This window comes from Pan paniscus, chromosome 22, assembly GCF_029289425.2.
Source record: "Pan paniscus chromosome 22, NHGRI_mPanPan1-v2.0_pri, whole genome shotgun sequence".
Taxonomy (NCBI): Eukaryota; Metazoa; Chordata; class Mammalia; order Primates; family Hominidae; genus Pan; species Pan paniscus.
In genome coordinates this window covers 34,227,593-34,255,437 of record NC_073271.2, presented here as the reverse complement: position 1 = coordinate 34,255,437, position 27,845 = coordinate 34,227,593, and the positions used below count along the sequence as shown (strand labels likewise).

Genomic DNA, 27,845 nt, shown 5'->3' with positions numbered 1-27,845 from the left:
CTGTTTTTAGTTTACTTCCGGTTTTTACAAGCCATAACTATTGAATTTTATTGCCTTTTTGGCACTTTTTGAGGTGATCATATGGTGTCTCTACATTTCTCTATTAATGTAGTGAATTGCATCAGTAGATTCTTCTGTGTCAAGTCAAGCCTCATTCCTGAGTCATGATGTATCTGGGGTTTTAAAATATTCAATTTATGAATGCTTTATTTAGAATTTTTCATAAAATTCATATAATTCAAAAAAAGAGATTTAAACTTTGGTATCTAGGTTATATTAACCATATAGAATAAGTTGAGGACTTCTCCCAGTTTTTTTTCTAGGCTTAGAACAAGTTTGTATATAATATTTTGACAATTAGTAGTTTATTCACATTTTTATTTCTTCTTGAGTTTTGTAAAATTATAATTGCTAGAAAATTGTCTAAACTAAGATTTAAATTTATCAAAATTATGTTCTCTTGTGATATTAAAAATCTTTACTAATCCTGTATTAGATAACTTTTTTCATTCTTAATATTATTTCTTTATGTCCTATTTTTTTTCTGGGATAATCACACCAAGCGCTTGTGCATTTTGTTAATCTTTTTAAAAAAACAGCTTTTTCTTGATCTTTCATTTTTTTATTTTTGTTTCTTGGATTAATCTGAGTTTATCTTTTGTGTCTAGTCTGTAACATAGAATATGAAAAAATATCTCTGTGCACCTTAAAGTATGTTCTACTTAAATCTCATTATGCAAACACGATATAAGCTCAAGGTCAACAAATATTTAGAAGAGGATTCTTTTCATTTTGATTAATATTAAAGTACAGTTTGATGAAAATTACACATTCAGCAAATGATGGTTTCAGTAGGGCAAGGCTTGCATTGGAAATGTCATATCTCACAAGATAAATAATAAAAGCAAGTGGGTATTAACTGAAATTGTGAATACATATTCAACTTAGAAACATAAATGCCCATTTTCTGAATTTATTTACTTGACATTCATTCTACATGTATTTATGGAGTGTTATCAGACCACCAGAGGCTCACTGGTAAGCAAGACCAAATGAGTCCCCACCCTCCTCAGGTATGCATTTTAGGAAGGGATGATAAACCAGAAAATTTTAAATGTGTAATATAATCTCAGATTGAGATAGGTGGCTTAGCAGAAAATACAGCTGGGTAAAAGAATGGGGGATAAGTTGCTTTAGATTCTCTCCCAATGTTGATGGATATCTAGTAATGAATATACTTTTACATGTTTATGGAATTTTTTTTTTTTTTTTGAGACGGAGTCTCACTCTGTTGCCCAAGCTGGAGTGCAGTGGCACGATCTCGGCTCACTGCAAGCTCCGCCTCCTGGATTCACACCATTCTCCTGCCTCAGCCTCCTGAGTAGCTGAAACTACAGGTGCCTGCCACCACGCCTGGCTTATTTTTGTATTTTTAGTAGAGACGCGGTTTCACCGTGGTCTTGATCTCCTGACCTCGTGATCCGCCCACCTCGGCCTCCCAAAATGCTGGGATTACAGGCGTGAGCTGTTTATGGAATTTTTAAAGCATGCCTAGGCAGAGTCAACAAATATAGCAGTGGTAGAAAAGGCAGTTTAAATAATAATAAAATTCTATGAATTTTTATAGAGTTGGTTAACTTGCATTAATCTGAGTTTGTCTTTTGTATCTTGTCTATAACACAGAATATGGACCAATAGTTTTCTCCATTTGATTTTTTTTAGAGATGGGGTCTTGCTATATTGCCCAGGCTAACCTCAAATTCCTGGGCTCAAACTATCCTCCTACCTCAGCCTCCTGAATAGCTGGACCACTGCACTCGGGTCCCTTTGATTTGAGGACAAGAAAACAAAGTAGATATCATTATTAAATGGAGCATTCTACTGTATCTATTTAGTAAAATATGCTGCATTCCAGCTAAATACCCAAAGGTATTATGAGTTAAAAGGAAAAATAATGGAAATGTAATTATCATTGATGTGATGGTCATGTAATAGTCCCATTCACTGTACACATGTGAACAACAGTTAGCATTTCTCTTGCTTACTATGCACTGAGCACTTCTTCAGAAGTGGCTCATCTAGTCCTTCTAACCACTTTGCCAAGTAAGGACTGTTATTACTCTATTTTACAAGTGGGAATGTGGAAGCTCAGAGGAGCAGCTTAGCCAAGGTAAACCAACCCCCTACCACCACCTCTTCACATCCTCCCCCTTCCTGCTTAGTAGATAGGAGGGAGGCCTGGGCCAGGTTTTTGCACTCTGGCAGTCTGACACCAGAATTTCAACTCCTACCATCATCCTAGACTACTTCCCCATTTGCTCAATTTGGATTAAAAAATAGACTCTTTTTAGAGGAATTTCTTCTTGGAAAATTGCCACAAGTGTGAATAAGCAAGAGGAGAGCCTCTAAAGGTTTGCCTAGGGCAGATGAAGAATTCTGAAAGATCTTTTTCTTGCCAAGAGCACTATAAATTGAATGATATTTAATTGCTCCATTTACATCTTTGGGACTGCTCTATCAACTATGCAGAGGCCTCAGCAAAAGGATGCTGGCTCGAGGCTCCAGTGGTTTCTGCCAATGCTAGTCCTAGGCACCCCACTCCTAGGGGCCCCATTTTTATTTGGCACAGCCTAAATTTACCCACCTAACCCCTCTCCTCCCTACCCACTATGTCTCCTTTATTCTAATTTTGTCAGAAAGGTACTTTCTGAAGGCAGTTGTACGGTTGGTGCATGTGTTAATTAAATAATACATAAATATACACTTCTTCTTTAAACTTTATTTGTTTGTTTGTTTGTTTGTTTATTTATTTTTTGAGACAGAGTCTCACACTGTTGCCCGGGCTGGAGTACAATGGTGCTATCTCAGCTCACTGTAACTCCGCCTCTTGGGTTCACGTGATTCTCCTGCCTCAGCCTCCCGAGTAGCTGGGATTACAGGTGCACACCACCACACCCAGCTAATTTTTTGTATTTTTAGTAGAGGTGGGGTTTCACTATGTTGGCCAGATTGATCTTGAACTCCTGACCTCGTGAACTGCCTGCCTCAGCCTCCCAAAGTGCTGGGATTACAGGCGTGGCCACTGTGCCCTGCCTAAACTTTATCTTTATAAATACTTTTTGCCTAAATTGTCCATCTTTTCCATGAGGGATATTAAGCCAGATCTCAACTGACAAAAACCAAAGTTGGAAACATAAGGTATTACTGGTAGTTTAGTTAAATAAATGAAACCAGACTTTCCAAAATCATGTAGCTTTAGTAATTTAAGATGTCTCCTATTGTGACCCAGTTATTCAGTTAGTTGTCCCAACTATATCACAAACTTTGGTTGCAAATGGCCAATTCCCAATGAGCTGTTATCACCGCTTTCTGATCTCAACTGAGACTCAGAGGCAGGAGAACCAATCTGATATCAATATTAGAAGTAAATAAAATGAGATATGTTGTCCGGAATCATGTATTTTTATTGCAAACATTTTAATTTTCCACAAGTCATTTAACCTCCATACCTCTTAGTTTAGGTCATACACCTCTCAAAAGAAGGAAAACAGTAAATATTTATTGAATTAATAATCGATGGATGGATGGATGGATGAAAAGAAGGAAGGAAGGAAGGAAGGAAAAAGGATGTAGGATGTACTAAAAGTAGATGAATGGATGATTTAATCACTTAAAATGAATGATTAGGCAGAGTGTTGTGGCTCAGGCCTGTAATCCCAGCATTTTTGGAGGCCAAGGTGAGTGGATCACTTGAGGTCAGGAGTTCAAGACCAGCCTGGCCAACATGGCAAACCCCATCTCTACTACAAATACAAAAATTGGTCAAGCGTGGTGGCAGGCACCCATAATCCCAGCTACTCAGGAGGCTGAGGCAGGAGAATCACTTGAACCTGGGAGGCGGAGGGTGCAGTGAGTGGAGATCATGCTACTGCACTCCAGCCTGGGTGACAAAGTGAGGCTCTGTGTCAAAAGAATGATTAATATTTTGCTAGTTTCACAACTCCATACATCTCTAAAATTCTGAATGTATTTTCTGAGTATCACCTGAAACCTAACTATGAACTCTATACACAGAAAATAAGATGAAATATTCTCTACCTTCCAGGAATCTGTATTCCCAATGGAGAGGCAAGTTAAACCTCATTACCCAAAGCATAAAAATGGAAATCAAGTGGAAAATCATGAGACATAAGACTTTGAGTTCTGTCGGCATTCAAGGAATAGTGAAATCTGTCCTATGACTCAACATACTTGCTACTTCACTCCTGCTCCAGGAGGATAAAGAGAAAATAGAGCAGGTCAGAACCAGAATACGTGGGTTACAACCTGAAAACAGAAAGAGAGTCAACATGGGTATGGAGGTGGCAGCATGCTGAGTGGGGAAGCTCAGGGCTTTTGTCCCTTCTGGGTGTCATCTAGGTACTTAAGTATGCATTAGTCCACCGCAAACCCTAACATTTGAGCTTGATGCCTGTGATGATGAGTTTTATGTATTAACTTGGCTAGGCTATATAATACACAGTTATGTCATCAAACTCATCTAGGTGCTGTGGAGGTATTTTTTAGACAATTTACTCAGCTGACTTTAAGTAAAGAGATTCTCCTTGATAACTGGATCATGTGCATGGCCCTCATTCAGTCAGCTGAAGGCCTTCAGAGCAAAAACTGAGGTTTCCTGAAAAAAAAAACAAAACAAACAAACAAAAAAAACAAATTCTGCCTCAAGACAGTAGTATTAACTTCTGCCTAAGTTTTCAGCCTGCTGACCTGACTTACAGATTTTGAACTTGCCGGCCCCTACAATCACACAAGACAATTTCTTAAAATAAATATATTTAAAATTTTTAATAAAATTTAAAATGTGTATATATACATATATGTATATATACATATATATGCGTGTGTGGTAATACATACATATATATATATATATTCTGTTTCTCTGGAGAACGTTGTCTTATTTCAATATAAAAGCGTTCCTCACAGGTGTGAGATACAGGTGCAAACCTGGATGTCTGTTGTGACTTAATTTTAATGCATTTTTTTAGGACAATGTGAGAAGTCTGGTAATGATCTGACTGGGCTCTGAAATGAGGCAGAGCAGGTAAAATGATTGGAAATGAGCTCAAGTGTATCCACCCCCCAGGGATACTTTCTGGCCTTTAATTAACATAATGTTTGGCAAGTTGACAAATGCACTGGACCTCCCTGAGTTCCCAGTGTGATCATGTTCACGGGAAATGAAGGGACACATGTTCACAGGAAATGAAGGGACACATCCCCCCGCCCCAGCTCTTTCCACTTTTCTTTTTCTATGCTGTAATTAAAGCTTTCCAATATCAGGGACTTAAACACTTGAAAGATTTTCTTAAGGGAACGCAAGAAATGTGAAGCATCTCAATTTTAATTAAAAGGAAGGACCTTATGACAAAAGTGAATAAAGTATGGTGCTGATAATTATCAATTTAAAAGCACAAAAATGGTAATTTCTAGTTAGGAAATAAGTACCGGTTCACCCTCTTATTTAATCCATCACATTTTAATTTCCTTCTTCTTTCTATAATTGAGGAATAGCTGCCAGATTTGGGAACAGAGAACTGTATCCTTCTGCTGTGAAAGAAGGGGGCTCTTTTCTTAATAGTCACCTAAGCAATTAAAGCCTTGGAACTGGGCTCCCTTTGATAGGTTTTTCTGCTTGCCACTTCCTCACCCTGCCAAAAATAAGGAGGTTCATTAACCTCACACTGTTAGGAAACAGGGCTCATCACCGAGAAGTTCGGAATGTGGTTTCTTCTGTGTGCTGCAGATGAAGGATTGCTTTTCCTAAGGTGTTCTCTAGTCAGGAGCCAACAGAATCCGAAGTCATCTGACTTCTTCCTTCTTTTAATCATCCCCTGTGGCTCAGTTTCCCCACCCCGTATGAAAGATCCTTAATGAAGCAGCATAGAGCATCTCCAAATAATAATGCTCAATGCATAGCAGTAAAATAAGTGCAACATTTGGGTTTATTTTAGAGTGGTGTGGTATTAGAGGTGTTAGGGCTTCTTTCCAGAGCAGGGGGTGGGAGTAGAAAGGGAAGCAGTTGGGACATTTGTTCATGTCTTTCCGGTTTATTATGCTTAAGCAGAGTAGAATTGTCCTAAAATATCATGTTAAGTAGCCAACCACTAGGGCTCCCAGATGCCATAACATTTGACAGCCGTGATTTTTAACACTTGCAGTCCCTTCTTAGCTGTTGAATTAATTAATGATACCTTATTAAAGCCAATCAAGCTTTGACGATGTTTAGAATGAAAACTTAATTTTTTCCCTCCTTCTTTTTCCCCCCCACTTCCAGGGTGTAGTATCACTCAGAGTAAAATCTGGCCATCGTTTAAGCATTCTTAGGCAAACATTAGTCTCTCGAAAATGTCAGATGGGTATAGTAAGAGAGGGCATTTCAGACTATGAAGCATGAAATGTCAAATAACCTACCACAGAGTACTAAAGTGACAAATCACACGTAGGCTGCACACAATTTCTCTATTCTGCACTGATAAGAATGAGAGATTCTTTTGAGATATACCTTTAGGTCACGACACCATGCTGTTGTGGACAAAATGGGGCTCAGAGATTAACTATGGATTATTGTAAGAAGGAAATAAAATTTCTTTTTTTTTTTTTTTTTTTTTTGAGCAGGGTTTCTCCATTTCAGTACTCCTGACATTTTGGACTGGATTATTCTTTGTAGATGGGAACCGTCCTGTGTGTTTTAGGCTGTCTAGCAGCAGCTCTGGCCTTTACCTACTAGAATCCTGTACTAGGGGACCCTCCCTATTGTGATAATCAAAATGCCCCCAGACACTGCCAGATGTGCCCTGGAGGGGTGGGGAAAAGAGACTAAAATCTGTGGATTAGGACCACTGCCCTAGAATAATGTGGCCTCAAGTGGAACGTATGAGAAAACAAAGATCAGAGATCCCCTTTAAATTCTAAATACAGTATGCAGTTAAAGTTGAAAACATGCTATTCAAATCCCCAAGTATTCCTTTTTTGTCACTTTAAATGTATTTGCAAATAAATGAGAACATCTATAACTATGATAAAAGTCATTCTGAAATAGCAACATTTACAGCATTTGCTTCTGAAACAAAGACAATGTTTGAATTTCCTTTGCAAATGCACAATAGGCATGTTCACATTTACTTCTTAGGAGAATAAGAAGAAATTAGCCTCAGTAAAATGAGCATAAAATAAAATTATTCCCTCATAAAAATAAATAAATGATCTCATGTTGCCTGTTTTCTATATAATTATACCTAGAGTTGTACATGATTGCCAATTAATTGATCCCTCTTTAAGCACAAAATCTCCATTGCTCCACTCCCATGAAATTTCCTTGGCTGTTATATTTTATGGATACTACCAGACATTGCTACCTACAAACAAGATTGATTCTTTTCTCTCCATGTCTAGATGGTTCTCTCTGAAGTGTATAGTCGGTTGTTGCTATTTTAATGCTGTTCAGTAAAGAGAAATGCTACACCAACCAAAGGAATATTCTTGCTTCTTAAGCCAGCACAAGCCACCAGCATTTGGGTGTACATGATTATGCTTTAAATTTCTTAAAATTTCTCTGCTTGTGTAAAAAAATTCAGTTGCCCATACATCTAATCTGCAGAGCCTGGGGTTTACAAACTTATAAACTTGCACTGGGGAAGCCATCCACAAGTTTATACTTAGGCGAGGGGTGTTACTTCAATAAGGAATGGTACTACAGAGCTTCAAATATCCTTCCCCCCATGTTTCCATTCCAGCCCTACTTCAACACACACACACGCACATGCACACTCACACAGAACCTTATTTCACCCATTTTCCCAAAAAGGCACTGTAAACAAGAATAAGAACACTTATTTCCGTCACCATTCAGAATGTCATACCCCAGCCCCCTATGGACCACAGCTCCTAAGTGAATGTGATGTCGCCAAAAGCCTTTCTGGGCACATGTGGCTTGATCTGTCAGATTGAGATCTGGCATCTCCCGACATGTATTTCAGACGGAACATCAGAGAGACTCCTGAGACACACAGACACACTGCCAGCATCACACCTGGCCTTTGTTTCCTGCAAGGAACACCAAGGTCATGCCTGCAGTCCAACCATCTGATGAATCCGACAAGGTAAGCTTGCTGGGGCCCCAGGTGCCTGGAAATTGGGCCAGAGGAGTCCCACATTCCCTCTTCCCGGCATACGTCCCTAAGCTAAAGGAGCAGTGCCCCAGCCCAACAGAGCTGAAGGAAACTGACATTCGCTGGTTCAAACCCCTACTGTCAAAGAAGAGGAGACAGAGACCAGGAAGTTTAAGAAAAGCATTCGATATCCTACACTTAACAACTCCAGAACAGATGACTGTATTGAGAACCAAGACATCTGACTTCATTTTGCCTCATTTTTTGTGTGTGCAAGGAACTGTTCTGAGACCCACTAGGTATACAAAGACGTATAAATTATGGACTCTGCCCAAGGAGCTTACAACAGTGTGAAAAAAATAACTCAGAACAAAAGATGCAAAGAGACCAAGCCCATAATTGAAGAAACAACACAGCAGGTGTTCAATTGTGCAAATTAAATTATACGCCTGTCAGTTAGTCTTGTTCAGTGGGACTGATTCATGTCTCTTCAGGCTAAGGTGCTCAGGAACATTTATACAGAGACAATTAAATTTAAACTGGACTTTGAAGGATGAGCAGCTTTTGACCAGGTGCAGAGGGAAAGAGAAGGAAATCCAGATAGGTAAATAGCAAGTCAGGGCCAAGAGAAACAAATAACCCAGTTTGTTGATTTAGAGATATAAGGGTGGTAAGGAAGAATACTCATTATAGAGCAGGATATCTTGGGCTCTAATTCTATGGCTGAACTTTGTCAGTCCAGTCGGTCATTCTTAAGCAAGAGATAACCCCACAGAGCCTCAGCTTCCTAACTGTATGTGCAGGTAGTAGTTCCAGCCCATGCAGTGGCAGAGAGGATTCAATGATATTTCTTATACATCATGCAGAAGGCAACAGAAGCCTCTCTGTCCTTTGAATTCCCCCATCCCATGCTCTGGGGGAAGTTCAGCGACCACCCCAAGATTTCTGCAAGTATCCAATGGCTTATATGATTACTTTCCAGTCTCAAAACCTCTCTCTCCAGGGTCTTCTTCTCTCTTATGTCTCTCCTTTCCTGAGTTCTCTTGGCTCACATTGACCCAGCTTTGAGTGCCATGTGCAGAATGCCACAGTAATCAAGGATGGGAACAGATGGAGTGTGAGTGTTGGAGGCAAGCAGAACTATTTGAAAGTTATTGCACTGACTGGGTGTACCAGTTTCCTAGGGCTGCCTTAACAAATCACCACTAACTGGGTGGCTTGAAACAGGAGAAAGTCCTTCACAGTTCTGGAGGGGCCTTCTATATGAAAGCATTTGCAGGGTTGGTTCCTTCTGGGGGGTGTGAGGGAGAGTCTGTTGGGTGCCTCCCGCCTAGCTTCTGGTGATTGCTGGCATTGCTTGACCTGTAGACACTCCAACTCTGCTTCAATCATCACATGGCCTTCTTCCCCTGTGTGTCTGTGTCTAAATCTTCCTCTTCTTATAAATATACCAGTCATTGCATTAGGGCTCACCCTACTCCAGTAAGACCTCATTACTTGATGATATCTACAAAGACCCTATTTCCAAATAAGGTCCCGTTCCCAGGGTTAGGACTTGACCATATCTTTTGGAAGATGCATTTCAACCCAAAACACTGAAGATAATCTAATAAAAGTCTGGAGTAACAACCATCAGTTATATAGGAAAGTTGGGAGACATGACAAGGTGTCCTGAGGACAAAATCAATTCATCCTCTTGATGTGACTTTGAGTGACAAGAAGGAGAATATGATGATGGTAGATTTTGAGCTTTGTTGTGTTTATAAGTGACAAAAATCCTGTGTATCACTTGGCAAGTGCATAATACTTTCTCCAGTAGCTGGTGCAGTAGTATCTAAGTTCCATGAACAGAGAAACAATTTTGCCTTGTGTCTACCCTTAATACATAGGCTTTCCACAAAATGTATGCAGGGGAGAGAGGAAAGGATAGAGGTAAGGGAGGACAAGGTGAGGTTAGAGAAGAAGGGATGGGGCAAGGATGGAAGAAAGGTGGGAACTTAGAAGCTATGATGGTTAAAGAGATTCACATTTGAATCAGAAGATCCACCATCACCAGTGTGGACAGGCATCATCTAATTGATTGAGGATCTGAATAGAACAAAAAAGTGGAGGGAGGAGGAATTCTCTGTCTCTCTTTTTGAACTGGTCCATTCATCTTCCTCGGCCCCCAGACATCAGAGCTACTGGTTCTGGGCCTTTGGACTCCGGGACTTAGACCAGCAGCTCCCTTGGTTGCCAAGCCTTCAGACTCAGACTAAACTGAACCCTCAGCTTTCCTGGTTCTCCAGCTTGCAGACAGCAGATGGTGGGACTCCTTGCTCTCTGTAATCAAATAAGCCAATCTCCTCCTACATGTATTTCTGTCCTGTCTGTTTGTGCTGCTCTAACAAAACACCTAAGACGAGGTAGTTTATAAAGACCAGAATGTTTATTTCCCACAGGTCTGGAGTCCGGAAAGTCCAAGATCAAGGCTGGCTGGTTCCATATCTAGTGAGGGAATGCTCCATCAGTGGCGTTTTTTGGTGGTATCCTTATGTGACAGAAGGCTGAAGGGCAAAAGGGCCTAATCCATTTCTTTCCAGCCCTTTTATAAGGCACTCATCTATTCATGATGGTGGAGCCATCATGGCTTAATCACTTCCCAAAAGGCTCCACGTTTTAATATCACCTCAATACGGATTAAGTTTCAACATGAAATTTGGAGGGGACACATTCAAACCACAGCACTATGTATATCCCATTGGTTCTGTTTCTCTGCGGAACCCTGACTCACACAGAAGGGGAAACCATCTTCAGAGTAAATAAACATTTGTTGTCAACAATGCTTTGTATATATTCTTGATTCCCAAGAGCCAGCTGGAAATATGCTACTAGATCTCAGGCAGATCTTTCATATTCTTTTGGAATCTGGAATACAAATGACATAAACAATGACAGAGCTCAGAAGTGGAGACAGGATGGTAACAAGAGGTTTGGGAGTCATTTTTTCTCACCCCGCCCCTCCCTGGAAGAAGGATGAAATGAGATCCTCTCACACAAAGAATTGCTGGACGTTGCTGCCTTAAGTCTTGCCCATAGACAGTGTTGACAGTACAGGTGAAATGCACTTGAGTTATGGGACTTTCAAGCCCCTGCGAATCCTACCTGTCCTGTGGATGCGTGAAGAGACCCACTTCGCTATTCTGCTTCCCCAAATCTGAGAAACAGAAGTAATAAAGTCACTGTGAGTTATTTAGTTTTCATTGCCTCAGATGAAATTGGACTGTGAAAATACTTAGACACTTCAGATTTTAATTGTGGCTAATTACATACAGACTCATAAAATAGCAAAACAACCCCTAAGGCCAAATTAGAGGAAGGCGGAGCTGCATTTCACAAGGTGAATTTACTAATTGTATTCACGCTTTGTGTCTGCAAGCCGCATCTGCTTATTACCTAGCAAAGACAGGTGTGTGGGGGTAAAGGGGTGCTGTAGGAGAGTGAGTGGGCTTCTATTCTAGCTTCTGAGGCATTCCAAAACAGAGGTCAGCTTGCTAATTTTTTCCTATGAAAAGTACAAACTGCAGCAATGAGACCAGAATGGCCTATGCAGTGTTCTCACCTAGAGGGCGCCAAAGTGCAGACCAACAACCCTCTCACCCACCGAGGGAGCAGACCGAGTCAGGAGCAGGTGGGGAGGTGACTTGCATTACCTATTTCACCATCATTCTGGAGTTCAGGATGTCTAGAATCACCATTCTCCCTAGCATGAAGTTGCCACTTGTGTGTGTGTGTGTGTGTGTGTACACACAAACACAATATATAATTTTGTATATATGTGTGTATGATATTGTACACATATATATTTTTTAAATTTTCATTTTTTTAAAATTTCTGCCTTAACCATTCCAGAGCTGGGTACTAGACAACTAGGGACCATCCCTAGAGCTTAGAGCCCACCAGGATGATTCTAACTAGCCCATCCTAAGCTGCTCAACTGCCTTCCCCGAGGAAACCTCAGTAAAGGCTTTGGTTGAATGATTTCCTGAGCCCCTGCCTCCTGCCTCCTGACCACTCTGGTGTTTTTTCCCGTGTGGTTCTGCGTGGCATGGCGTGCCTCCTTTTTGTAGGACCTGTGAGTATAATACACTGTCTTCCTGAGCCTCCCCTGTGTCTCCTCCGTGGCTGCATGTGACTGACCATCTCATAAAAAGAATACAAAACAGCCATGTTCATTATTATTCAGCAAATGAAATAAATCTTTTTAATGCTTATATGCAAAATGCTGCAGATAATTGTAGAAAATCAAATACGGATGAAATCCTGTCAAGAAACTCAAAGTCTTGTAAGAAAATAAAACAAGCACACGAATGACAAGGTCGAAAGTGGTGAGTGCCAGAAACAAGCACAAAGTAAGGGCCGTAGAAGGAGCACCTCTCACTTATGTTTCTTCTGAGCCATGAACTAATCGCTTGAGACATAACAGTGAGTTTGGAAGGAAGCACATTTCCTAGGTAGCATATTGGAAAACAGTATCATCCCTAAAGAAACCACTGTAATAGTGGATTTCCAAATGATTTGTAATTTTTTTAAGGTTTTGTTCACTGATGGGTCCATTCACCTGTAACAGAACCTGGTACATAGTGGCCTTCAGAAAATATCAGTTGGGATGAACTAAATTGTTCTTTAAAATGTTCAATAGAAAAGAAATCTGTCATCTTCAAGTGTAATAAGCACTTATAAAATCCAGTAGTTACGCCCTCCCACACACAAAGTTTAAGACATTTAGCAGTGTTATTGAATTTGATATTTTACAAATGCCTTTAACCCTAGAAGAATGAATGATATGGATGCTTTGCAGCCTCTAACTTGATGAAGACCACCATAATGGATGTGTAACCATGTATAAGAATGTTCCATGTCAAAAGATAAATCAGAACAAAACAAAAAACAGAAAATAACAAGTGCTATCAAGGATGTGGAAAAACTTCTGTGCACTGCTATTGGGAATATAAAATGGTGCAGCCACCACAGAAAAGAATATGGTGGTTCCACAGAATTAAACATAGAATTGCTGTATAATCCAGGATCCCATTTTTTGCATATGTAGCTCAAAGAACTGCAAGCAAAGATTGAATAAATACTTGTACACCTATATTCACAGCAGTATTATTCACAACAGCCAAAAGGTAGAAGCAACCCAAGTTTGCATCAACAGATGAACAGAAAAACAATATGTGGTCTGTTCATACAATGGAATATTATTCAGCCTTAGAAATTTCGGAAAGGAATTCCAAGACATGCTATTAATACAACATGGATGAACCTTGAAGACATTATGGTAAGTGGAATAAGCCAGTCACAAAAGGACAAATACCGCATGATTCTACCTATGTGAAGTACCTAGAGTAGTCAAATTCCTAGAGGCAAAGCAGAATGGTGGGTGCCAGGGGCTTACAGGAAAAGAGAACGGGGCATTATTGTGTAATGGGTACACAGTTCCAATTTTGGAGGATAAAAAAAGGTTCTGGAGGTGGATGGTAGGGATAGCTGCACAACAATGCAAATGTACTTAATGCCATTAGGCTGTACACTTAAAAAATGGTTAAAATGATACACTTTATGTTATGTATATTTTAACATATACGTATGTTATGTAATTTTTTAAAACCCAATTTTTTTTCCTTTTTTTTTTTGAGACGGAGTCTCGCTCTGTCTCCCAGGCTGGAGTGTAGTGGCGCGATCTTGGCTCACTGCAAGCTCCGCCTCCTGAGTTCACGCCATTCTCCTGCCTCAGCCTCCTGAGTAGCTGAAACCAATTTTTTTAAGTTCCAGGTACACAAGAAGACTTATATTCTCATGTGTATTAACAATGGAAGTAAAATAATCAGTAGTTTGGTATCTGTTCCCCTCCTCCTGTGCAGTAAAATGGAAGATAAAAGCAACATTAATGTTCATACTTGGAATTATTAAGTAAATCTAAATTTTTAAGATTAAAAACAAGGGTAGACAAAAGTAGCAAATCTTGGCGAGCTCTGAGACAGAAATCTCTAAATCTTATATTAAGTGAAAAACTTCAATTTAAACAAAAGCAAAAGGAAACCTGAGTTGATGCAGAGACGTTAACAGCTCATGTTTAGTTTCCAAAAACTGCCGAGTTGGAACTCATTGCTCTAATCAGCACCTACTAGGAACAAGAGACAACCTGCGGTTACACTGGTTTTCAAAAAGCACATATGTATGTTTATTAGCTTGACAGGGGGGAACACATATGTGAATACTTGTATTTAATATTTCCTAACCTTCTGTATAATGTCCACTTTAAGGAATTGAGACTAGCTCTGATTTTGCCCTCTTTGACTTTTAGGGTCAATAAGCTTTATTAAGGGCAATTTAGTGTCACAGGAAGAGAAAATTTATAACCCTGATCAATGAGGAATACAGAGGACACAAAGGTACATACATGTGATGGAGACCTATATCAAAAATGCTGTTATCAGTCAGAGTGCTGGCAGGAAACAGATGGTACACTCAAACCAGGCAACTGAGCTAAGGTTAATGAAGGCCTATTTACACAGGTGTGGGTGGGGCTATGGGAACCAACAAGTGACACTGAAACACCCATGGGCAGCACTCCCTGGAGAGCCATTACCTCCCCTAGGGCTAATGGGACTGTAAGGAGAGAGGTCACCGGACCCCACAGAGAGCTAGAGGAGACGACTGAGGGGTAGTGAGCTTCACACAGGCATGTAGCCCCTGCCGACTTGTGGCCTTGAGAGGAGCATCCGTACCTCAACCATTCTGTCCTCCTGCCCCAACTTCCTCTGTGCCACCATGGGCCAATGGGAAGCCAGAGGGTAACAGAGCCCATGTGGGGCTGTTCGTAGAGGTCAGTGTTCTGGGGTTCAGAACATGGTGGGGAGGGGGGCAGGGAGTCTAAAGGGTCAGACACAGAATGTCAAAAACATCCTTATATGTGGTTTCATCTAGTGCTCTTAAACCAGACTCACTAACCTACTGTGTTTTAAAATACAGCTTGCCAAAGTCTGTGTTAATATTATTTAACTTTGATGTGTATCTGTGATGGTTAGTTTTGTGTGTCAACTTGACTGAGCCATGGGATACTCCTAACAGGTTGAATGTTATTTCTGGGTGTATCTGTGAAGGTGTTTCTGGAAGAGATCAGGATCTGAGTTGGTGGACTGATTAAAGCAGATGGCTCTCCTCAATGTGGCTGGGCCTCATCCAGTCCATCCAGGGTCAGAATAGAAGAAAAAGGGAGACGAAGGGAGGAATTTTTCTCTTTGCCTGATTGAGCTGGAATATTGATCTTCTGCCCTCTGTGCTTCTGGATCTCAGGCCTTTAGACCTGGGCTGCAATCTATACCATCGGCCCTCCAGCTCTTAGGCCTTTGACTTTCATCAACTTTCCTGGGTCTCCAGCTTGCAGAGAGCAGATCATGGGGCTTCTCAGCCTCCACAATCACATGAACCAGTACCTGATAATAAATTGGTTCTGGTTTTTCCAGAGAACCCTGATTAATACACTATCTGTGCATTCACTTAGGAGAAACAAAGTCATTAAATGTGAAAAAAAAAAAGAACTGAGTCACTCAGAAGAATCATACTATAGTTGCCCATCATATATTATAAAGAACAAAGTATTCTAAATTATTTACGAATAAGAATTCTACAAAGAAAATGACTGGTTATCTGCGCTTACACAAAATATTTCATGGAAATTTTATTACCGTGCTCTTTTTTTTTTTTTAATTTAACCATCATTATGTTGTGCATTCATCATCTGGAGTTTTTAGTTGTTTAGAATCCCCTGTTGGCAGCCAAATTCCTGTCTGGGAAAATGTATGAGCCAGCCTTCATTTTCCACGATGACTTTCCAAGGAACCATTACAATTAAGAGAATGTAAGTTACTCATCTCCAATAACTGTACATGAAGCAATATTCCGAGGATTTGTTAACTGTCTTTGACAGGAGATCATCTACTCACAGTAGGTGCTTAACAAATGCCATCTTGAATGAATGAAGACCCTTTCTCACAGTAACAAAGTTGGGTCCAGGCTCCTTCATTTTTGCTCAGCAAGATGAAGCTAAGGAAACAGGAAATAAGTCATCAACCAAATCATAGTAACAAATCGTTCTATTCCATTCTCCATAATTCACCCTTCAGTCCAGGGGAACACTAACAATTGCCCCTCCAGATACAAAGAAATTGCCTCCTCTGAAGACAGCTGCCTCACCTAAGGCCACATTTCCTTCCAGGTTGCCCCACTTCCAATGAGTCACTGATTGGCAATCCATAAAGGTCGGCCCTCTTGCCTCAACTCAGCATACCTCTGACAGATCGTCCCATCTTCCCGTCTCCCTTGAGGTTTGACTGGGGTTGCTGCTGACCCAGTGATATAGGAGTTAAGAAGAAAGTACTTAGGCAGATAGTGAAGGTATGGGAGTCCTCAGTAAGGTCTTCCTTTTAATGAAAAGCAGCCCCCAAATCATTTTCTTTTCTAACAAAAAGCAACCTGGAAAATCGAGCTGCAGACACAGACAAGCAGGCTGAAAGCTTGCACAGGCAAATACCGGCAGTTGTGCCAATAAAAATATACTACCTGGGGACGGTGCTGTGGCTCACGCCTGTAATCCCAGCTACTCAGGAGGCTGAGGCAGGAGAATCGCCTGAACTTAGGAGGCGGAGGCTGTGGTGAGCCAAGATGGCGCCATTGCACTGCAGCCTGGGCAACAAGAGCGAAACTCCGACTCAAAAAGCAACAACAGCAACAACAACAACAACAAAAAACACTACCTGGGATTAGGCATGTTCTAAATGGCAGCTCCATCTTCTCTTTTTGCCACCCATGTGTACAGAAACGAGTGGACAAGACAGCGCCCGCCAAGTGGGAAGCCTATTTGCATAACAAGATTAGGGTGGGGTGACCAGCCTTCCCTGCGCGCTACGTAAACGTCACCCCTGGTCGAACCAATCTCTGGGCTCTACGTAAATCAGACACCGCCTCCTCAAGCCTGCCCGTAAAACCTGCTGCCGTCAGTCACGGGCCAGCCTTTCCCTTAAGGATGTCTGAGAGCTGGTCTCCTCACTCTTTTAAACTTTCCGCTTCTTAACTCACCCATATGTGTCCATGTCGTTAATCATCTTGACGAGAGATGATAAACCCCGGATATTTACCCCAGACAGTGATGCCGCTTCACCAGCATTGCACTCTACTTCCCCGCTTCCCGATCCTGCCTCAGCTTCTCCTCTCCACAGGTATTGATCCCAAGAACAACCCGTAAGAAATGTCCTGCACGCTAATCTCCATCTCAGAGTCAGCTTCCCAGGGAATCCAGCAATTACGAAGCATTCAGCTTAATTTTGTTGATTGCTTTATGATTTTGTGTGTGTGTGTGTTTTAATGTTGTAATGTAACATATATTCAAAAGTGTGGATAAAGTCTCCATGACGATTAGTTTCCTGTGTCATGGGGGCCAGGCTTTAGTGCCTTTTTTTTTTTTTTTTTTTTTTTTTTTTTTTTTTTTTTTTGTGGTGAGACAGAGTTTTGCTCTTGTCACCCAGACTGGAATGCAGTGGCGCGATCTCGGTTCACTACAACCTCCTGGGTTCAAGTGATTCTCCTGCTTCAGCCTCCCAAGTAGCTGGGATTACAGGTGCCCGCCACCAAGCCAGGCTAATTTTTGTATTTTTAGTACGGATGGGGTTTCACCATGTTGGCCAGGCTGGTCTTGAACTCCTGACCTCAAGTGATCTTCCTGCCTCGGCCTCCCAAAGTGCTGGGATTACAGGCGTGAGCCACTGCACCCGGCCTTTACTGCCTATTTATTTAATCAAACACTAATCTAGGTAGTGCTGCAAAGGTATTTTGTAGATGTAGTTAACATCTACAATCAGTTGGCTTTACATAAATCTTACTTTTCATACTGTGAATGGGCCTTATACAATCAGAAGCCTTAAGAGCAAAAACTGAATTTTCCTAGAGAAGAAAAAATTCTGCCTAAAGTCTGCAACATCGTTTCCTGCCTGAGTTTCAGCCTGCCAGCTTCTCCTACGGATTCTGGACTTGCCAGCCCCACAATCATGTAAGCCAATATGCTAAAATAAATTTCTTGATATAATTCTTAATGTATATATCCTTTTGATTCTGTTTTTCTGGAGAAATCTGGCTTATACAGTCTCTTAACATGATTGTTTATCTGTCAGTTTTTATTTTATGGCTATGTTATTAGGTATAAACAAATTTATGATTATTTCATATTAAACCTGAAACGTTGATTATTCTGAAACCAGCCAGTCTTTGCTTTGGTTTTGTAACTTTTGCTTTGCATAGTAGTTTTACCATCCCTTACTTTCAACCTGTCGATATCTTTATATTTAAAGTAAGCAGCTTGTTTAGCTTTGCTTGATATTATTACCTTCTCTGATGAGCTTTATATTTCAATTTGAATATTTAGTCTGTTTATATTTACTGTAATTCAAGGTTAAATCTACCATCTTACCATTGATTCCTATTTTCTCTGTTCTATGATTTTTTTTTGTCCTTCCTTAAAGTTTTTGGGCTTATTTAAATTTTTCTAATTACATTTCTTCTTCTATTAGCTTGTTATTTATATGTTTTTTAAAAAATTGGTGTTTTCTCTAATTGGTGCAACATGCATTCTTGACTTACTAAAGTGCTATCGGTGTGTGTTTTAAAGGCGCTACTGTAAATGTGTATACAAGTAATGTTTATCTAGATTTACCACAGACATGATTGCTCTTCGTTACTTCCTGAATTTCCATGCCTTGCTCTACTACATGTTATTTACCATAATAAATGCATAACATTTATTACCTATAGCTCTAAAGGCAAACAGGCAGTGCAGTTCCAATTTTATAGATAAGGAAACCAAAGCTCAGGGAAATATAGTGAGAAAGAGTATAGCTTGATAGCTAAAAGCATAAACTCTGGAATCCAGTTGAATATTCCGCTTACTAGCCGGGCAGGGTGGCTCACACCTGTAATCTCAGCACTTTGGGAGGCCGAGGCGGGCAGATCACGAGGTCAGGAAATCCAGATCATCCTGGCTAACACGGTGAAATCCCATCTCTACTAAAAATACAAAAAATTAGCCGGGAGTGGTGGCAGGTGCCTGTAGTTCCAGCTACTGGGGAGGCTCAGGCAGGAGAATGGCGTGAACCCGGGAGGCGGAGCTTGCAGTGAGCCGAGATCGCGCCACTGGACTCCAGCCTGGGCAACAGAGCGAGACACCGTCTCAAAAAAAAAAAAAAAAAAAAAAAAAAAAGAATATTCCGCTTACTGATCTTATCATTTTGAGAAAGTTATTTCGTGCTGTAAGCTTCTCTTTATCTATAAAATATCAAATAATAAGAATAGGAACAACACTTACCTCATTCTGGTTGTGAGGGTGAATTAAGAAACGTTGAATGTTTCATGAGACGTCTGGCGCATTGTAAGAACAAGCCACATGTTCATGTTGGTTATGATGATACCCAGCAGTGCCGTAATACGCACGTCATCCACTGTTGCTGCCCTGCCCACTGTGCTCCTCTAAGGGAAACGCTGCCTTCTAAAGCATGTTGAAGGAGGGAGAATTAAGCAATCATTGAGAAAGTGGTGGCACCACTTTGGCCAGGGATGAGATCTGACCCAAGGGCAGCCGGAATATCAGGCAGCCTGTGTCCTTCAAAGTGGCCTGGCTTCTACAACAAATCTCTGCTCTAAAGGGATTATGGTGACTATCTAAGACCATCAACTCTCTCCCATTAGCATCTGAACAGAGAAAGACTGGAAGAATGGGCTGGTTGGTAGCTATGGGAGAAATATCAGAACATATAAAGAGAAAGGGAACAGTACCCTGAGAGCAGTGGCTGGAGCACAGCTGGCACTGTATTCTTGCAACAAATCCTGACTACTGGGTAAGCCTACAAGACTGAAAGGGCTTGCCCAGCACATCTTCCCAGAGTTGTACAGTTGTTAAGTGGTGGAGATGATACTTACTCTCAGTAGTTCAGACCCTGAAGACATGGTTTTTCTGCTCTGCCATTCAGCCTTCCTATCATTATCTAGGTTGTCTAGAAAATTATCTAGACAACTATCTAGACTGAGATATGGGACAGAGATATGCATAAAGTGCATTTATGTTGCCTAAACTTTGTAAATGGCATGAAATAAAAGCTAAATGGACTATTAGGAAATCAGGTTTTTGTTGTTGTTGCTGTTTAGGAAAAACATTTGAATGGAAAGCATGACAGGATTAACGAGTCTAATTTTAATTTTTAGACCTAAGTCACTAATATCCTTATTGAAATATGGATTCATCTATATTGAATTTAATTTTACTATTTTGCATATAATTACAGAGTCTTGGAAACTGTGGGGGAAAGTGTGCCCAGTCAATCTCTGCTTTCTATAAATAAGAAACCAGTAACATTTAATTCAGAGAAAGTAAATGTTGGCTCATAAAGGAGCAGAATATTCCTCCTCTGTAAAATAAGGATAATAATAGTGACGGTTAACATTCACTGGACCATCTCACTCCCATTCCCATCCAGAACTCAGGCCTCCCTGAATTCCAAAGCAATGCCCTGGTGATAGAGAAAGTTCTCCAGATTGGAGTTTTGGGAAATGTTATAAATGACTTAATGTATCAATGCACAATGGAAGTAGAACTATGGTATCTTAAGTCTCATTCCAAGAAGAAATCATCCTAGAGGGTGATGACACAGTCACCCAATGTATAGTATAATTCCTTTTCTAATCCTGTTCCAATACAAGCCTGGAAACTTAGACCCCAAGGTTAGAAACAATGGCTGTTACTGGGAAAAACTGAAAGCTGACTTTTGAAATATAAAAGGTTTTCTTTCATGTTGTCATATCAATTTTCTGTTCTATTTTGTATTACCTTTATACTTGTAAAACCCTTTTTTCACTGTGAGATACACAAATATTCTGCTGCATATTCTAAGATTTTTATGGTGGCTTATTTTTGACATTTAAATATTTAATCCACCTGGTATTTCTTTGGGGGTAATGTGTCAGAATACATGTCTGGGTTTACTTCATTACATTAATGTAGGTATTCTTTTCCCAGGGTTTCTATTTCATTTCATTGTTCCAATAATCTATTCTTGTGCCAAAACCACATATTTTGTCTATATTAGTGTTATGTTTCTATATATAACAGGGCAAATCTCACTGGTTAATCTTTTCTGTTTTGCATTTAAAAAATTTTTTCTGAGCTCTACTTATAAATTCATTCTTCTAGATGAATCTTAGTTTTACTTGAACACATTTAATAATAAATCTCAGTGGAAGTTTAAGTGCAATTGTGTTAACCCTATAAATGAATTTGGAAAAAATCGACATTTTTCCAATGTCATTTTTGCTACTACTACCATGACTACTACTACCGTTACTGTAGTCTAGCTACCTGTAGCCTCCCAAGTAAACAGACTACAGGCACATGCCTCTATGCGTGCCTAATTTTTTTTTTTTTTTGTAAAAATGTGATCTTGCAATGATGCCCAGGCTAGTCTCCAACTCCTGGCCTCAAACGATCCTCCTGCCTCAGCCTCCCAAAGTTCTGAGATTACCAGCATGAGCCACTGTGCCCAGTTTTCTTAATTTAGTTATAAGTTTTTTGTTTTTATTTTTTACTAGCCTTTATATTGTTTGCAAAATTATATATAAAGCTATGTAGGCACTTAATAGTTTGTGTTGCCATTGTAAGTGGAAAATTATCTTCATTAAATATTATGAATAGTTTTATCCTAGTTTTCAGAACAACCGTTAAATTTTATACATTCATTTTGTGTTTAGCCACTTAATTTTTAAATGGGGAAGTGATTTTCTTGGCAGAGAACCATTATATTTTGTAAATGTTAACCAAAAAAGGTAAACTTTTTCTCTTTCCTAAGGTTGCATGTCTTAATATGTTGGCTAAAATTTCTAGAACATTCAATGATAATGATGGTAGCAATCCTCTGGTTATTTGGTTCTTGGTTTCAGTGAGAACATGTAAATATTTCATTCCTGGGTATGGCTTTGGCTATTAATTTAATATAGAGATTCTGTCTCATATTGAGAAATAATACTTATGTTCTTGGTTATGCTGCCTGCTTCTCCTCACCTCTGATAATAATGACTAAACTAATAGTAGTAATAGTAATGATGGCAGTAGTAATAGTAGCAATGATAGTAGTAGTAATGGTGGTGGTGGTAGTAGTAGTAACAGTAGGAGTAAATAGTAGCAGTAGTAGTAATGACAGCAGTAGTAGTAATGGTGGTGGTAATAGTAATGATAGTAGTAATGGTGGTGGTAATAGTAGTAATGATAGTAGTAGTAGTAATGGTGATACTACTAGTAGTAATGGTAGGAGTAGGAGTAGTAATTATAGAAGCAGTAGTAGTAATGATAGCAGTAGTAGTAGTAATGGTGGAGGTGGTAGTAGTATGATAGTCGTGGTAATGGTAATAGTAGTGGTAATGATAGTATTAGTAGTGATGGTAGTGATGATAGTGGTGGTAGTACTAATGGTAGTGGTAATAGTAGTGACAGTAGTAGTTATGTTATTAGTAGTAGTAATGGTAGTAGTTTTGATAGTAGTGGCAGCAGTAGTGATAGCAGCTAGCATTTACTGAGCACTCATTAATACTTCACAAACATTTAATATAAATAGTCATCTTAATATCTATAATGTAGTACTGTTATTAATCCTAATTACACATAAAATGCAGAGGCTTAAAGACATCAACTTTCCAATGAGTGCTAGAGCTCAGCTTTGACCCTTGGTCTGCAAGAGTCTAGAGTGTGGAACACTAATTTTTGGTTACACAAAGAGCTGTGGTCCTCATGCTCCATGTGCCCTCTCTCACAGGGATAGCCTACTCATGTTGGCTCTGCCTGTGCCCCAGGATGATCGCCCATGCAGACAGCAGCCCCCAGGCTCCCTTGCTGGCTGCCCTCTGATTGTGTTTGGCCAGCAAGGGTCACTGGCATGCTATTGAGGGTGAGGAGAGAGAAGTAAAGGTACTTCATCCTCTCCATCTGTCACAGGTGTGATAGGCTGGGGCTGGTGTTACAGGCAGTAAAGGAATTTGCCAAGACAGTTGTGGGTTAAGAAAGTCAGATTTATTAGAGAAAGTACAAAGATACAAGAGAGCAACAGGCAGCACAGCAGAGAAGTTTGATAAGGTTATGCTGGAGAGGCTATGTACAGATAGGGTCATGCTGCTGGGGCTACCTGTGGAACAAGGTATTTGGGAACAGGATGTTGTGCAAGTACGTTGTTTGTGGTTAGGTGTTTCTCAGAAAAATGGCTTGTCAGCCATCTCTTAGAACAGTGGCTCTCCCCAATCCTCATTCCTGTTCCTGCCAGCTAGAGCCCTTTTCTTGTATCTATTAACTTACCAGGACTCCATGTTCCCTGCTGACAGAACAACAATGACAAATCTTTGGCATTGGTATGGAGGTCTTATCTTCCAACTGCTTCCTGCTGACTGTGGGCACAGTGTGGGCCCTACCTGTGATTATTGGTCTGTTAGGGGACCCTGTGGGTTATTGTCCTGAGTTATGGGACTTAGTCTATTAAATGCTGCTGGAGGATAGAACTCAGGAAGAAAGAGCGTGTTAATATGGAATTGATATCGAGTGAGTCTAGAGGAGATTCATGGGGTTTTCTGAGGGTGATTGGCTGATATCCTTGCATCATTAGGAGTTTGCCGTGGAATTGCTACATTCTGGAAGAAACAAATTTAACCAGTAAATTAAAGAGACAAAGGACTGAAGAGGAGAAGTAGAAGTATAAATGCAGCTGTCCTAGTAAAGGAAGGAACCATGTAAGGGAGAGGAGAGCAAACTTAGAAAGAGTTACACAACCTCAGATATAAGGAATCTCAAGCCGTTTAGAAGAACTACGACTGAAGAGGTCAACCTATAAAATACTACTGGGGGCAAAGGTCCCATTTGGAAGCCAGTAGGATTCCTGATCTGGAAGTTTATAAAGTGGCCATGCTGTATTACACAAGAAAATTCAATGTTTCCTTTTGAGAGTCTGGGAGTCAAGTTTATCCCAATGTTTTAGAATGCAGCCCATCAGTGAGTCTGAGAGAATGGAAGGGCTTTGTCCCATGGGGGGATTGGAAAAGAATGTCTACTGGGGACACAAACCACAATTTCTCTTGGGGCCTCCAGCCAAGGAAAGGGGGTTCCACTTATGTCCACTGAGGAGCCTTGAGAGGCACTTTCCAAAGGGGCATCCCACTTATTAGAAAGGACCTCCCAGCATGAGAGCCTTACACTGGATGGATGAACACAGGGTGAGCAGCCCCAGGTCAGTCCAGGTATGAATTATACTGGGTGCTGAATCCAGGTATAAGGGGCAAAGGTTGAGAGAAGCCTCACTGTTCTGGTGCTATTTGGGATCATGTTGCTTAAAATGTCCAGAAAAGGATGCCTGGCTTTCTTCACAGGAGAAATTTAGAGTGAGAAGGACGGGGTCTGAGTTCCCCAAAATGTGTGTGCGTTTGCCCTGGTCAAGCTGCCGCTGCCTATTGTGCTGCATGTAGGGACTGGGGACTTTTGACCAGAAGGGTTAGGAGAGAGCCATCCTCCCTTCCAAGCAAGGCAGCCAAACCTGGTTCACTCCTTGGCCTTTAGGCCACACCAGGGAGTGGCCCTGGCCAGTGGCCATCAGCTGCTAGAGGGATACTAGAGTTTGTCCACCAGAAGACGGGAAAGGAAAGTAAACTCTCACTCAATCGGGCAGTGACGGTCAAACGTCTTTCCACTGGGATCTTCTGGTCCACCAGGGAGTAGCTGCAGTGGGGGGGCCATCAGTTGTCTCCAGGCTTGTATGCTGTCCACTAAGAGGTTGGAGTTGGAGAAGAGAAAAAACAGTGAATAGGGGAGAGGTCTCCATATGGACCACCAAAATGCTGCTGGTGTGACTGGCTGGGTCCAGCATTGCAGGCAGTGAAAGAATTTACCAAGACAGTCATGGATAAAGAAAGGCAGATTTATTGTAGAAAGTACGAAGATACATTGCAAGAGAACAATGAGGTGCACAGCAGAGAGTAGGTTGTCTCGAAGAGTCAGGGGCTGGAGGGAAGTTTTATAGGCTTGTGCTGGAGAGGGTACGTGCTGATAAGGTCATGCTGCTGGGTCTATGTGCAAAACAAGGTATTTGGGAACAGGGTGTTGTGCAAGTGGGTTGTTGTTAGTTAACCAGTTCTCAGAACAATGGCTTGTCAGCCATTTCTTAGAATGATGGCTCTCCCCCATCCTTGCTCCTGTTCCTGCCAGTTAGGGCTCCTTTTTTTTTTTTTTTTTTTTTCGTTTTGAGACGAGTCTTGCTCTCACTGCTCAGGCTGGAGGGCAGTGGCGCGATCTCGACCCACTGCAAGCTCCGCCTCCCGGGTTCACGCCATTCTCCTGCCTCAGCCTCCCGAGTAGCTGGGACTACAGGTGCCTGCCACCACGCCTGGCTATTTTTTTTTTTTTTTTTGTATTTTTAGTAGAGACGGGGTTTCACCGTGTTAGCCAGGATGGTCTCGATCTCCTGACCTCATGATCCGCTAGCCTCAGCCTCCCATAGTGCTGGGATTACAGGCGTGAGCCACCGCGCCCAGCCCCCTTTCTTATATCTATCAACTTATGAGGACTACACGCTCTTCTTGCCTAGGTATGAAACCTATAGTAGTAGTGGAGTTCACAATAATAGCTTCTTCACCATAGCCTCCACACTGGGTCCCAGCACTAGCTCCTCCCTTTTTTCCTTTTGACCTGGGTGATGACAGCTTATCATGGTTGCAAGCATTATCCCTATATATTTCCTTAACCTTACCAAGCCCATTGTAAGTTGTCCTTTCCTTACAGTTTCTATTAAAAATCCTTGTGGGGACCATGACTGATTCAGAGCATCTATTTGTTTTTAATTAAAAATATATCTTGTAAAATGCTGAGAAGGTAAAATAGGAGAATATTTCAATGACCTTGAATTTGGCAATGACTTCTTAAATCCAAAAGCACAATCCATAAAAAAATTGATAAGTTGGACTTTGTTAAAATTTCAAACTTCTGTTCTGTAAATGACACTGTTCAGAGAATGAAAAAATAAGCCATAGACTGGGAGGATTTTGTGAAACACATGTCAGATGCAGGCTGGTATTTAAGATATACAAAGAACTCTTAAAACTCAATAATAAGAAACAAACAGTCCAATTAAAAAATAGGCAAAAGATCTCAACAGATACCTTACCAAAGAAGATATACAGATGGAAAATAAGCTTGTGGAAAGATGCTCAACATCATTAGAGACTTTCAAATTAAAACGAGATATTACTACACACCCATTAGAATGACCAAAATCCCAAACATAAACACCACCAAATGCTGATGAGAATGTTGTGCAACAGATCCTCTTACTCATTGCTAGTGGGAATGCAAAATGGTATGGCCACTTGGAAAGTGATTTTGGCAGTTTCTTACAAAATTAGGCATACTCCTACTCAGTAGTAACACTCCCTCATATTTACCCATATGAATTAGAAACTTACATACAGAAAAAAAAACCTGGACATGAATGTTTACAGCAGCTTTCCTCTTAACTACCAAAATTTAGAAGCAACCCAGATGTGTTTTAATAGGTGACTGGACAAATAAACTATGGTACATCCACATCCATACAATGGAATACTATTTAGTAATGAAAAGAAATGAGTTGTCAAGCCACAAAAAGACATGGAGGAGCCTTAAACACATGTTGTTAAGTGAAAGAAGCCAATCTGAAAAGGCTACATATTGTATGATTCCTACTCTATGACATTTTGGAAAAGGCAAAACTTTGGAGACAGTAAAAAGATGAGTGGTTGCTGGGGACTGGAGGACAGGGAGAGATGAATAGGTAGTACAAGGGGGATTTTTAAGGCAGTGAAACTATTATTACATAAGATACTTTAGTGGTGGGTACTCATCACTATACACTTGTCAAAATCCCTAGAATGTACAATACCAAGAGTGAAACCTAAGGTAAACTATTGATTTTAGTTAATAATATTGTATCAATATTGGCTCATCAATTATAATAAATGTGCCACATCAATGCAAGATATTGATAATAGAGGAAACTGTGGTAGGGAGAGGGAGTATATGGGAACTTTGTATTTTCTACTCAATATATCTGTAAAGCTAAAACTACTCTAAAAAATAAAGCTTACTAATTTTTAAATGTATCTTAATTATTAATGTGTTTTCAGCATGGGTAGAAATAATTGTGTAGTTTTCCCTTTGAACTGTAGCTATATCAAGTCAACTGATAGATTGCCTAGTGTGAAGTAAGTCTGCATACCTAGAATAATTCTACTTAAAATGGTACGGCCTCATTTTTATTTAGCATTGAAATTGATTTGTTAGAATTTCCTTTAGAATTTTTGCACCTATATTCATAAGTGAGAGTGTCGCATGTGCTATTTTTTTAGTTGCATGGTTGTAGTGCTTTCTCAAGCTTGGTAACAAGTTAATCTAATGTCAAAAATAAATTGAGATTCAAATATAGCCAATTATTATGCGTATGTACTCTATTACATATAGCATAAAGTAATTTTATATGATACAACCTAATCTTGTAAAATCTTGTAGTAAATTTTAAAATTTCTGAATAATCCTTT

General features: G+C 40.3%; 2 protein-coding genes across 2 annotated transcripts in view; one reads left to right on the top strand and one right to left on the bottom strand.

The window, feature by feature from the left end:
- Positions 1 to 17,135, bottom strand: part of LOC134729739 (Down syndrome critical region protein 8) — a 34,974-nt gene extending 17,839 nt beyond the window's left edge. The window contains exons 1-2 of the mRNA XM_063601400.1: positions 16,970 to 17,135; positions 16,160 to 16,259 (exon numbers count right to left, since the gene is read on the bottom strand). Coding sequence (XP_063457470.1) covers positions 16,160 to 16,239 — 80 coding nt within the window. The 5' untranslated portion in view covers positions 16,240 to 16,259; positions 16,970 to 17,135. The remainder of the gene's footprint in view (positions 1 to 16,159; positions 16,260 to 16,969) is intronic.
- Positions 17,136 to 17,210: 75 nt separating this feature from the next.
- The window catches only part of LOC129394956 (Down syndrome critical region protein 4), a 67,850-nt gene continuing 57,215 nt past the window's right edge, over positions 17,211 to 27,845 (top strand). Inside the window, exons 1-2 of the mRNA XM_055105196.3 lie at positions 17,211 to 17,431; positions 18,157 to 18,258. Of these exons, the coding sequence (XP_054961171.2) occupies positions 17,304 to 17,431; positions 18,157 to 18,258 (230 nt within the window). The 5' untranslated portion in view covers positions 17,211 to 17,303. The remainder of the gene's footprint in view (positions 17,432 to 18,156; positions 18,259 to 27,845) is intronic.